General features: G+C 39.5%; 1 protein-coding gene and 1 long non-coding RNA gene across 2 annotated transcripts; both read right to left on the reverse strand.

Annotated features, from left to right (window-relative positions):
- Window positions 1-192: 192 nt before the first annotated feature.
- LOC139721255 (probable UDP-sugar transporter protein SLC35A4) lies at window positions 193-7887 on the reverse strand. The gene is made up of 5 exons (XM_071632577.1): window positions 7858-7887; window positions 7268-7389; window positions 5940-6087; window positions 4995-5150; window positions 193-470 (listed from the first exon to the last, which is right to left on the reverse strand). The coding sequence occupies exons 1-5, from the start codon at window positions 7885-7887 to the stop codon at window positions 279-281; spliced, it is 648 nt and encodes a 215-aa protein (XP_071488678.1). The 3' UTR covers window positions 193-278.
- Window positions 7888-9987: 2100 nt separating this feature from the next.
- Window positions 9988-12069, reverse strand: LOC139721322 (uncharacterized). The gene is made up of 3 exons (XR_011710226.1): window positions 11973-12069; window positions 10618-10726; window positions 9988-10114 (listed from the first exon to the last, which is right to left on the reverse strand). It is a non-coding gene; the product is annotated as an uncharacterized lncRNA (long non-coding RNA).
- Window positions 12070-14224: the final 2155 nt, after the last annotated feature.

Below are 14224 nucleotides of genomic sequence, written 5' to 3' on the forward strand. Positions count from 1 at the left end.
ACACGGCAGACTGCATAGGATGATACAAGTGATGGCAACAGACATTTGGGCCTGTAAAATGACAATATGGCCAGAAAATTAGTTGGTTGTTTGATTGAGTCCTGGCAAACCAACATCATTGTAAATCAGTTTCCATTGGAGTGACTGAGTTCTGTGGGGTCAGGGTTGCAAATAAAAGCATGAAAATGATATCATGACTTTGAACTCCCAGCAGTACTCTGGCGCTGAATTTTGAGTTAGGTTTGGCATGTGTGGTATTATTCACTTCACTGCTTGTCTCACTTCTTGTAATAGAGCCAGAGGGCAAACAAGACAGACAATAATGCCATGTAGAAGAAGACGTTGAGCTGGAGTGAGAAGATGATGACAGAGAATACCGTGGTAACCAACATGGAGGCCGAGATGGTGAAGAGTCTCATGATGTTGTTACCGTGTTTGAAGAGGAATCCCATAATCATGCCATTCAGAGACTGGTGGTGACAAAGCATTGAGAGTTAAAATCAAAACATTACAGTAGCAGATCCAGAGGGGGGTGCACCGGGCGCCCCCCCCCCTTTATTCTTTGTTCAAACAAAAGAAATTAAAACAAAAATGAAGGGGAAACCGGGAAGTGGCACCAGAAATATTTCTTTGCACCCCCCCCCCCCTTTTACAGAATTCCTGGATCTACCCCTGCATCGAGTCAGATTTCATTCAAAGAATGACTGTAATGACAATCAGGAAATTCCCCTCCCGTCCCCTCTCCCATTTCCCAAATCATCACAGCTATACAATAGCCAGAGCTCAACACTTACTTTTTCCTGCGGTGGCCCAGTCAGGAAACTAAATCTTTGAATCTGAAGTTAACAAAAACACAAAAATCCATTTTGTGTCTAAGGTGCCCCATCAGGCCACCAAAATATAGCCTGTTTGGAAATTTAGTGGCCCGACATCAATTTTTAATGGCCCCAGGCCAACAGGCCACCGCTATAATGATGAGGCTTGCAATAGCTATAAAAAGAATTTCCATTCTGTAGAGATATCATCAGATGATTCTGCCTCACCTGCCGTATTTGTTCTCTAGATTCATTGCCACTTCAACACTTTCTTGCATGAACCCACGACCATTTATGATCTAGTCATGTATAGCCACGTAGTTCAGTGAGCTGCATGGCAGGGGGATCAGGGTGCATGTTGCATGATAGTCATGCTGGGTCATGTGACCTAAATAGACAATGACCATTGGCTACAATTTTTAAATTGCTCAATAAAGCCTATCAACCCTCTGTGTGCCACATTAGTAGTTAATTTCCTGTCCATAGGTACGTGTGTGAAATTTATACACATTTGACTCATTGGCACATAAAGGCCCGAATTCATGAAGGTGGTACAAATGAAACCATGGTTTAAACCATGGACAAAAACCATGGAGCGCCAAGTGTCGCAAAGAATATTTCCTTACGAAATCAGTCATTTCGTCGATGAAATGATTATTTTGTAACGAAATGACAACATTTTGTAACTAAATGAACATTTCGTCTCTCCGGACTGGATTGCAACCTTGTCGTGGTCGGAGAGCTTGCGTGTCTCAGTGACCCCTAGAGCTATGCCAGCTGGAGATTTATCTCCTGGTAGGGCCACCCAGGCTGGACAGGTCGAAGGGTAGAGACGAGACGAAAAGCAATTCACTGGTCCTCCAGGTTGGGGGTTGGGCACAGGGCTAACAACCCTGTCCTGTAAAAAACAACTTGTTACGGAAACAGCAACGAACAAAACCAAGAACTTCAGGCGTGATGGGCTTCCAACTTCATCAACAGATGTATTTATGAATGGCAGTGGTGAAAGCCGCAAGGAAGCCACTGGCAGGAAAACGGAAGTTCTAAATGCCAAACGTAGTACTAAGATAGGTTACTGGAATGTGAGGACACTGTATGAAACAGGAAAGCTGGCACAAGTGACAGCAGAAATGAGAAGCTATCAGATAGATATTCTTGGCATCAGTGAATGCAGATGGACAGGATCTGGTAAGATTACCACCAACAGTGGAGAGACTGTCCTGTACTCTGGGAGAGATGACGGCCAACATCGTGAAGGAGTTGCAGTTATATTGAAGAAAGGAGTTGAAAACTGCATTTTGGAATGGAAACCTGTGAGCAGTAGGCTGATCGAAGTTAGACTGAAGGGAAAGCATATCAATGTCTCAATTCTTCAATGTTATGCTCCAACCAACGATAGTGATGAATCTGTTAGAGATGATTTTTATGAGCAACTACAAGCTGAATTGGACAGAATTCCTAGACACGACATGAAAATTGTAATGGGGGATTTGAATGCAAAAGTAGGTAATGACAACACCAGCTTTGAAAGAGTTATGGGCAGACATGGCTGTGGAAACATGAATGACAACGGTGAAAGGTTGCTCGATTTCTGTGCAACAAATGATTTGGTCATAGGAGGGACACTTTTCCCACACAAGAACATCCATAAGCTGACTTGGATCTCACCAAATGGCAGAGACAGGAACCAGATCTACCACCTCATAATAAATGGTACATGGAGACACTCGCTCCTTGATGTCAAAGTGAGGAGAGGAGCAGATGTTAGCAGCGACCATTATCTTGTAGTGGCATCATTAAGAGTAAAACTTAAGAGAGCAGGCACCAAGAAAACAGGAAGGAGACAGTTTGATGTTCAAAAGCTCAACGATCCCAAGACCAGATCTTCTTTCATTCTTCAGCTGAAGAACAGATTTCAAGCTTTAGCAGATCTTGACGACACTGATAGGGAAATTGATGAAATGTGGGAGAAAACTAAGACGACATTTGTTCAGACAAGCGAAGAGTGCATAGGCTACAAAGGAAAGGAAAAGAAAGAATGGATTTCAGCAGACACATGGGACACCATAAAGAAACGGAAAGAGGTAAAGAAGCTTGTAATTAATGCAAAGTCAGAACGGTTAAAGAAAAAGTATACTTGCAAGTATCAGGAAATGAATAGGACAGTCAAGAGAAAGGCAAGAGCAGATAAAAGGAGCTACTTAGATGGTCTAGCATCTCAAGCAGAAGATGCCGCGAAGAAAGGGGAGCAAGGTAAAGTTTACAAACTTACCAAGATAATTAGTGGAAAGTGCAGAGGAAAGACAGATGCACCAGTTTTTGATAAACAGGGCTAGACACTTACCACAGAAACGGAAAAAGAAGCTCGATGGGCAGAACATTTCAGTGAAGTGCTGAACAGACCACCACCATCTGTAGAGGCAGACATTCAAGAAGCAGAAGAAGACCTTGACATAAACACTGACCCTCCATCCAAAGATGAAATTATCTTTGCCATTAAGTCCTTAAGAAATGGCAAATCTCCTGGACAGGACAACCTCAATGCAGAATTGTTTAAAGTAGAACCAGAGATTGCAGCTGGATATCTTGAACCACTCTTCAGAGCTGTGTGGGAAAGAAAGCAAATTCCAGGAGACTGGTCCGAAGGTGTGATTATTAGAATTCCAAAGAAAGGAAACCTGAGGAACTGTAATAACTGGCGTGGAATTACCCTTTTATCGATACCAAGCAAGATTTTTTCAAAGATCATTGTAAAACGTCTGACGGATGCAGTCGACCAAGAGCTTAGAGAAGAACAGGCAGGATTCCGCAGAGGAAGGGGGTGCATTGACCAAATATTTGTACTGCGTAATATCATCGAACAATGCACAGAATGGCAAAGACAGATCTACATAAATTTCGTTGATTTTGAGAAGGCATTTGATAGTATCCACAGAGAGAGCTTGTGGCAAATTCTGCGTATGTATGGAATACCACGCGATATAGTTCTTGTCATAAAGAGCTTTTACTCACATTTTTCATGCAGTGTTGGAAGCAGTGGTATAAAGTTTGAAGTGAAGTCTGGAGTAAGACAGGGTTGTGTCATGTCCGCACTTCTCTTCATAACTGCCATTGACTGGGTAATGAAACGAACAACTGAAGACAAATCAAGAGGTATCAGATGGTCCATTTTCTCAACTTTAGAAGACCTTGATTTTGCTGACGATCTTGCATTACTTTCTCATACACACCAGCATATGCAAACGAAAACAACACGCCTGAGTGAGTTTGCACAGCAAATCGGTCTAAAGATAAACGAAAGTAAAACAGAAGTGATGATATTGAATAACTCAGATCCATTACCGATACAAGTGAATAAAAAAAATGTCCCAACTGCAGAAGAATTTAGATATCTTGGAAGCATTGTGAGATGCGACGGAGGTGCAGGAAATGACATCAAACAACGCCTCAATAGAGCCAGCACGGCCTTCAGAATGTTGAACAACGTATGGAGGTCAAAACAGTATAGCACAAGAACAAAGCTGAGGCTATACCAAAGCTGTGTCCTCTCCACTTTGTTGTATGGATCAGAGTGCTGGAGAATGACAGAAAGAGACGTCAGAAAACTGTCAGTCTTCCATACACGAAGCCTCAGAAGAATCCTTCAAATTTTCTGGCCCAACAAGATATCTAATGAAGAACTGCTCTCCAAATGCAACCAAGAAGACATGAGTACTATTGTTCTGAGACGACGATGGAAATGGATTGGGCATGTACTCAGGATGGATGCTCAAAATATCACTCGTGTGGCACTTCACTGGACACCCGAAGGGAAGAGAAAGCGGGGACGTCCCAAGACCACCTGGAGAAGAACAGTGGAAGGAGAATTAAAGGCCCTAAAACATACATGGGGATCTATCCAGAAACTCGCCCAGGACCGTCAGAAGTGGAGGATGTTCGTTGCTGCCCTACATGCCAATAGAGGCATAATGGGCAGTAAGTAAGTAAGTAAGAACATTTCGTCCACGAAATGATAATTTTATTAACGAAACGGTCATTTGTCGACGAAATGACCAATGTCGTAACGAAATATTCCGTGCGACACTTGGCGCTCCATGGTTTTTGTCCATGGTTTAAACCATGGTTTCATTTGTACCACATTCGTGAATTCAGGCCAAAGAGTTAATACCAGCCACCCACCTGTGTGAGAATGACGACTACAGTCCAAGTACTGAAGCCTGTGAAGAAACCTCCCACGGAACCATCAGAGCTCCCTGGTGATGTCATGATGTAACCCATGGAGTTAAAGACAAGGCCAAAGAGGTAGAGGAACACATTCTGCTGGTGTAATGATACCTGGAATATCACAAACCACATTCAATAGTGGATGAGTATCAAAAGTTTAATCATATTCAAAGCAGCACAAAGAAAGAGGACCATCAGTGATGGCAGGGTTTCTTGTAGGAAAGTGCAAGTGTTTGTGTTCATGGGGAGGGAATGGGGATAGAGTTAGAGTGAGTTTGGATATATAATGTGAAAGAGTGCAGCAGCATATAGCTGGATAGAAAAATACTTACGAAAAAAGACAGAGAATAAAAAAGGAAGACAATAGATAGATGAATAGATGGATAAAAAAATTAATGTAGATATAAATCAACAAACAGGAAGGTAGGATGGGAGTTATAAAGAATTAAGGGTAATTTTGGCCAAAATAAGAAGAGCAGAAAAGTGTGAACAGCCAAGAGAAAGGGGGGGGGGGACAGAGAGAATTATGACATTAGATTAGGAAGAAGTGAAGGGGAGAAGAAATACAGAAAGCTGTATATGAAACTTTAAGCAAGTCTGTATGAGAAAAAGATGAGTCATTGGTTTGAAATCAATTCTTTCACTTGCTACAACTGCGATAGTTGGATAAACTACAGAAATCTGAAAGACTGAAAGATGCATACAGAAGGATATTGATGCAGTTAAACCAATTCAACTAAAGGAACTCAAGCTGTGGTGTTTCAAAACATTCATTTCCGATACAGACTGCCCATTCAGTTATAGAAAGTGTTACATAAAGTATATAAATATGCTTGTCTTCGGCCTTCATTTCACCACCAACAGAAAACATTTAAAACACGCGCAAGTATAGCGGCCTACCTGCTTGTATTTCTTCAAGATGTATTCTGTGTAGATTCCAGACATACCAGAGATGGAACAGTAGATGAGGATGAGGAGTAAGCCGGGTATCGTTACATAAATTTCACTCAGGGATCTGGACCTACCACTAGATGTGATGCCTGCAAGACTAAAAGAGAAAAGAAGAGAAGAGATAAACATAACCATGGGAAAATTTTGAGGAGGTACTCCATGGATCCTACTCATACTACTCTGAATACATTCTATCTGGCCAGATGACAACACATTCAGTCTGCCAGCAGCTTCCCTTACATCTCCCGACTTTGAACCTTACTAGAGAAGACTTCACGGCAATTGCCATGACTTGTGCGACTAAACAGACCATAAAATGGCTTGAGCTCTCACCAAGAAGGCAACTTCAGGATGATGTCTGAAACATCTCCAAACAAGGTGACAACTTATTTGCCTGGAAGTCATGGGGACATCACCGTAACGTCTCTGAGACATCTTTTTTTCAGTCACAGGGACATTTCTGGCAGGTTGCCAGTAGATCTTTGCAAGGTCGTGGAGACGTCTCTGAGCCCTAGTGGACAAAATCAGTCTTTGCGACTTGGCTGCGACTAAGGAGACATCGTGAAGACATCTCTGAGGCCAGCTGGAGACTGGTAAAAATCTCGGAAAAGATTCTCGCATGAATCCCTGGAGACGTCGTGAAGATATTGCACAGACATCTCAGTGACCAGGGAGACTCGTATCGCCACCAAGTCTCCAAGCCAAAGAGATACCCACTTTAACTTCAGTCGATGTAATAAGACCTTTACTTGCAGGTGAAATTGTATATAACAGGCATTGCAGCACATCGCATTTCAGGGATGAATAAGATTCATGAAGATTTCTCCAAATAACGAGCACAAACAAATCGCAAAGCTGATTGGAGATAACACTGCCAACTCTCATGATCAACATTATCATTAAATATCACTTTCACGTTACCAGAGAAGCATTCTATCATGTGGATTATATTCATATTTTATTTTGTGAGATACTTGAATCAACAGACTACTTTCAATTCCAGCTTAAATGACTGAGGGAAAAATGAACCCACACTTTGCTCATTAAAGCCACCAACTTGAATGGAAATTTCATAGAAATTGAATGAGATTGTAAATGGAGACAACTGCATGTGAACATAAAAGTCGTATAACAAAAAAGAAACTACATAAAAACACACCCTAAATTTCAAAGCTTGCTTTACAATGATATTAGTCATGGCACAGATTTGAGATTATCTTGGGAGCATCATCAATTACATGATTTTGTGGCAATCAACATTGGCATTGATTTCTTACCCATTGCTCACACTGCCAGCCAGCAGCAAGCCAATCGCCAGCCACTGTTTGAAAGAAAGCCTGTTCTTCAGGAAGATCCTGTACAGGACGGCAGTGGAGACTATCTTCAGATTACAAAGTATCTGTGGTGCAGAGGGACAAACCATTAATTTTTTCAGATGGAAGTTTACAAAGCAAACATTGACATAACTGTGGGAAGTGAGGTTTTCATGGCTTCATGTTTGTTACACATCAATACCAATACAAAGTTCATGGCAATGGCAGAGGAAATAAAGCTAGGAATGCCTTCAAAGGTTATTAAGAGTCCACAGAGTCATATAAGTTTGATGTTCCAAACTACATGTACATTTGATGTGGGGAGTGTGCAGATTTGACTAATGATTAACTTCTGGAGTGGCGTGCACATCTTGAAATGTAAGAGCGAATAATTGGTTCTACATAGCATGGATAGTTTTCTAAAGGCACAGCTAATGATAATCAATATCTATTAAAATCACTAAAATATGACAGAAGCATGTCACTGTGTATCCAATCAGTGTGCATCCTGCAACATTTACTTGCAGTCAAGTCTCCATCTACACTGAACTTACACTGTGAGGTTGCTTTATACTGTACAACATGCTGGAAATTGATCATACTGCCTTTCAGAGCTGGGTCAGTCCAACAGGTTGGATCAACAACTTGCATGATGTCATGTAACAGAGGTATCAATGTTTTCATTTCACAATGAAGATCATTTTAAATATGTGACAGTGCATCACAAAACGAACAAACAGTCGCACACACTGATTTTGCATGAGGACTGAAAATAGGTGAAATGGGTCAACCTAGCCAATCTTGACTTTTTCATTTTTTCTGAAAGACCAAGTCTTCTTTTACATTATACTAAAATTTGGGATCATGAAACCGGCAGGAAAGTGTGTTTTTCTAGCAGTTTATCTCCGACATTTTTGGTTAAATAGTGCGACTAGGTGTCTCTTTAGAATCCTCTTTTAAATTGAAAAACCTTGTACACACTCTTCAATTTCAACTCTAATAACTTTTGAAAGGATAATGCTAACTGCTTTGACAGTTGGCATTCATTATTGACAGAATGTGTTAATGAGGCATGCTCAATTTCACTTTAATCTAATAATCCATTCATTGTTCTTACTCTGGTGGTTTACTTCCTGTTTTTTTTTTTTTGTCCCATTCATCGCACAGCCAGCACAGCTTGGTTAAGATTAAGCACTTGAATAGACACTGTACTTCAGAGCCTCTTTTCTCTGTTCACACTTTCCCTGACTTTGTGATTTCTTTCCAACATTTAAATAGGTTAAGAGAGTCCATTTGATCTGAGTTATATATCATTTTAAAGCTTAAAGTCTGCTCTTTCAGAAGGTGGTCTTAACTAAAAATTCATATCTGGCGACTTTTTGTTTGTTTTGTGGTGCAGGGTCATACATGGCTAAATTTTACTGTGTCAATATGCACTTTGCCCCCCTGCTATAGTGATGCATGCTTAAATGTAAAAAACGACAACAATCTTTTATGGATTTGCCGCACCGCAAATTAACCTCCGTCACATGGACATCACATTTATATGACATTGGCAATAAATTCTCCAGTCTAAACTACACCCTATTGCAATACCCATGATGTTTGAGCACTAAAACTTGGTGGGATACTGCTTTCTTTCTGAAGTCATCACTGGTAGATATTGGTTTAAAGGAGGCCTGCATTTTAAGCTCTAGTATATTCAGAAAAAAATGGTTCCACCCTGTGGAGAGACCCAGCTATAAAGACATATATAATATATATATATATATATATATATATATATATATATATATATATATATATATATATACATACATATATATATATATATATATATATATATATATATATATATATATATATATATATACATTTTTCACTGCTTTTGATCAAGCCAAGCTATTCATTCTTATAATTTACTTTCTTCATTGTTTACAATCTCACATGACCATAGTAATCTTATTTAAAATAATGAGTACAGTATCAGTCTCCAAGGGAAGGATGGACAGAAAACATAAAGAACTGAAGTCATATTCTGACAGCAAACATTCTGCAAAGAAATTCTCTCAATGTTCTCAACATTTTATTTGCACATGATACTGGGCTATGACATCAGCATTATCACAGCAATGGTCAAATTTCAGAATTATCTTCTTAGTGATTTGGGATACAAACCACAAAAAACTATAATCTCCTAAGAATGCTTAGAGTATTTCGGAATGCGTAAACAGAAGAGTGACTCTCACAATGACAAAGAGAATGATAGTTTTTAGGTTTGTGGGTACTGTAAAAGTGGTTTCTTTCGCGGTGGTTTTATTTTCGCGCTTTTTGCGCTTTGAGGTTGAACCGCAAATTTAACATCACGCGAAAATGTTTTAAACTCGTAGCTTGTACAACACTATCATTACCGACCGCGAATTTAAACACACGCGAAAAACTCCGCACCGATGGAAACCGCGAAAGTTTCTGTACGCGAAAGAAACCACTTTTACAGTAATCATCGTGTGGAATAACTAGCAATAAACTCAATATGTAAGAGATCAATGCTCACAATGCTTCCCACCCAATGGCCATGAAGTTACGTACACATGCTTATAAAGCTACTTTCCAACCCACTGTTCAATGTACCTGGAAACTGGCTGGATCCATAAACTCCTGAATGAAGACTACCAAGTTGTTGTTGATGGCGTAGAGTAAGGCCGGGATGGCAAACATCCAGCAAGAGGTAAAGGGAAGCATCCTGGCTGACTTGCCTCCATCTTTACCACTACTCAGATCAGAGAGCCAGAGAGCCAGTGAGATCAACAACTGTAAGTAGTCAGGCAGAGTAGATATCCATCCTTGACTGTAGACAGGTTTCTTTTTTGTTTTTATATTATGTGCAGTGCTCCTGAAAGGGACAGCTTTTGTTTTTCTGGGTATCAAAAAGGAAATACTGACCTTTTTTTTAAGTACCATCAGTGTGTCATAAAAACCAAGCTTTAAAACCATACAATATCTTTTCAATTCTATCTCTCTCTCTCTTTCTATTTTAATTATACATATGATATATATCTCTCTCTCTCTTTCTATATATCTCCCTCCCCCTTATCTCTCTATCTCTGACTCTGTCGATCAATGTGTCTCTTTTTACCGATGCTCAGTGTAACTTAAATACACATTAAATCAATTCGTGAGTAAATGCCTTTTCCTCTTGAAAACTGAACATTTTCCATCTTATACCTCGCATTTGGAAAAACTTGCATCTCAAGTTTTCGCAAAGAAGCCTTCAATAAACGTGTCATACAACCATCAGTCTGTTAGGATCTTACCTTTGTTAATTCTGTCAGGAGGACAACAGCAGCTGAGTTGAACACAATTTTGCCCCGTTCATCTTTGCACAGATTCAGCAAAATGGAATGTGAGCCATAGATAAGCACACTGGAGAGAGAGAGAAAAAAAAGAGGAAAACACGTGAGCCACAAACTCTTCTCTTTAAACATTTCAAACTGATTATAACAGCTTACAAAACTCTATATCAGGAATATCAAAAAGTCTCATTTGCCTGAACAGTGACACAAAAAACAAACAAACAAAACATCGCAAGGTTCTGTGATTATTTTACAACTACTGTTGATATTAAGGATATTTTGGCATGAAACCGAAACAAGACTTTTTTCTTTTTCTCTTCTCAACAGAATTTTAAATCAACATGGCATAGGTTATTTCTCACTACTCCCTTGGATAAAAAAGGAGATGTCATTACTGCAAATGAAAAGAAAAGAAAAATCATGCAATCACAAATACCAAGCACTGACACAATTCTATTGAGATAAAAAGGAAAATAGTTCAAGAGGTGCACAATACACAATAAACTTTGGTGAACCTTGTCCTTGCTGCAACATTTTGGTATAAATCGAACTGTGTAAAATATATAGTAGATACTTGTATTACCACCAATTCAAGGACCCCTGCACCTTTTTTAATGGGGGGGGGGGGGGGGGGGTAAGGGTGGTTCGTGGTTGGTTGAGTCAAAGGTCAATGCCCCCTTCCCCCACTACCTTCGACAGGAAGAATCTCTTGGTGAAAAGTCATTCTTTTCCTTTATTTTTCAAGAGGTGGAATGTAGGGGGGCTTCTGTTGATCCCTATATGACTGATATCTTTTTCTGACTTTTGTTAGTTACATGTACCTGTACCTGGGACAAAGAAGTTAGCATCATTACCATTAGCTCTGTTTCCACGAAGTTAGCATCATTACCATTAGCTCTGTTTCCATCCTTTGAGGTTGCCTACTCGAAGTGATCAGTCAGATTTTGCTATGAGATCGCTCTATATCAATCATTAGTACTTGATCGCAAGGTGTCACGTTTATGGCACAATGCCCCAAATATCACATATCAATGTGTGCAAGTTTCACTGGTTATACCAAGGAGTTGGTACAATTTTCCTTTGTGTTTAAAAGTCAACAGCCCTGTATGACTCTGGAACACTAATCTGGGATATAAACTCTTGCCAACTGCAAAGTATAAAATCATTTTTTGTATGCAATGGAGTGCAGTGTTTAATGTTCAAATGACATGAATTGAAGAGTATGCCTACAGATACATCAGCAAACATAAATGAATTACAATACATAGTTTCCATGGACTACAAAACAGGAAAATCTTTTACATCATACACTGTACCTTATAGGAAGCAGAAAGATCCACACATACTTTGAAAGAAAGCCCCTCCAAGATGAATGCAAGTCCTTCCCATTCATGATAACTGGCATCAGTTGCCCTTTATTTAAGAGATATAAGACTAAATCTGAATGTAAATTCAAGAATGTTGCATTAAGGAGGACAACAATTTCTACTACATGTACAAACAGGTAGCACATAGGAAGAGATTAAATGAATGAAGGATATAGACCAATTTGACTCAAGTGGGTACTGTTCTTTTATGGTAATTTCTAACTGGGGGCTTCAAGTATGCCTAACAAAAGATAATTTAAGCAATGACATAGCAATGCACCTGGCTCATTGCATAACCATTTGGTAGTACTTTTTATTTTTCTTTGGAAGCCGCCCCCCCCCCCCCCCAAGTTAGGGCCAGCATACGTTACAGTGCTCTGAAGTCAGATTTATCCATAGGCCCTAATGACACACAAGGCAATCAATTCAAGATTGTGCATTGAGAAGGATTAGAAAAAAGACTTATTGAATAGTAAAGAAAAAGTAGCCCTAAAAGAGTATGTCACCTCCACTGTGTACTAAGTCTGGGGTGCTGGAGTGTGAATGAAGACTGCATGCACTGACAGAATGAACAGAAATAAATGGAGTAGGATAAATACACACACAGAAACTGTTGAAGTTACAGCTGAACAAGATCACGATCATATTCCTTTTATAGCCACACAGCAATACCATGGCGATGCTAGGGTGATAATAATGACAGGGCCCGCTGTTAGAACAGTATCAACGCTGAAGAGACTACCCTGGATAAAGAAAAGAAAAAAAAAATACTACTTTTGCCATTTCCTTTTTATTATTGTTACATACAGTATCATTATTATTCTTCTATCCTTCTTATTCTTTACATCCATGATATTCACACACTAAAAAGAGCCTACTATTGTGTAATCATCACTGTAAGCCAGTGACAGTGTCAACTCCCGGTACTCTTTTTCTAAACCCCCCCCCAAAAAAAACAAAACAACAACAACAACAACAACAACAACAACAACAACATGCATGTGTTATTTGACCCTGCAACCTTGGCAGTTCTCCTGACTGGAGGTAATCCAAGCAAAGAAGAAGAAAAGACTAAAGGCGGCAGAATAAATGGAAGAAGAAAACCTCAGTAACACTTCGATTATAGAAATATAATACAAAATATATATGGTGCCAATGTTATATGTATATGTCACTGCTATGAAGACACTGACTAGAATCTATTTTTCAAAACAATTCCCTTCTTCTTCTTCAGTGAAAGTGACCACAATTTACTTGCCGATTTAATTATTCTGTCACCTTTGGGGAGGTCTAAGTTGCAAAATCACAAGTCTTGGAGGGTTCAAGTGCTAAGTAGTTGCAGAAATAACAATCATAAAAATAAGTAAATAATCAATACACCAGCAAGTCCATAAAAATGAAAAATGAAAATACAATAAGATAATTTTTAAAAATGTATGCTATAAGATCTAAAGTAACTACTGCTGGGCCAAGGCTTGTGACACAAATTGTAATCAATGAGTTTGCATGGCAACGGCTACCTCCTTGGGTACTGTATTATTATTCTGTTTGTTCCATCCTCTAATGGTTCTTGGTAAGGAGTTTTGGTGATAGAGAGTTCTGCTGGGTATCATTAAAGGCAGGGAAATCTTTGGAATGATTGGCAATCACTCGACACTTGGTCTCTGTCCTGTCTTGATGCCCATGATCCATATGCAGTATAAGCCATGGGCATGGCAATGCCCACAGCATGCAAATAAATGCTTGGTCAGTCGTTTTTTGCCTCATATCTAATTTTATTATTTTGATAATTTTGATGGTTATCATATCATGACATGCATTCTGCACAAAACTTTTTTTTCACAGAAATAGAACTCTATGGCACGTAGATTCTACAACTAACCAAAAGCTGGTGAAACGAGAAACACACATACAATTTACAAAGGTGTCAAAGACGCCACGGTACTCTGTTATACGCAGCAGGTAACAACCATGAACTGTACTTACATAAACCGCAATACTTCGGACTGTAGGCTACTGGGGTGAATAAGACGGCACTTCAATGCTACGACTACCACCAGAAAACCCCGGGCCGCCGTGGGTCAAGAATCATTTTCAAAGGCACATTGAAAATGTTTATTATGCAGATAAAGTATAGATCTAAGTAATGAGAGATCAAAGATCAGCAGATGACTTCACGAGCTCAGCACCAGATACAGCTA

Source organism: Diadema antillarum, unplaced genomic scaffold (genome assembly GCF_040938485.1).
Source record: "Diadema antillarum isolate AM-2024a unplaced genomic scaffold, OU_Dant_1.0 scf00000141, whole genome shotgun sequence".
Classification (NCBI taxonomy): Eukaryota; Metazoa; Echinodermata; class Echinoidea; order Diadematoida; family Diadematidae; genus Diadema; species Diadema antillarum.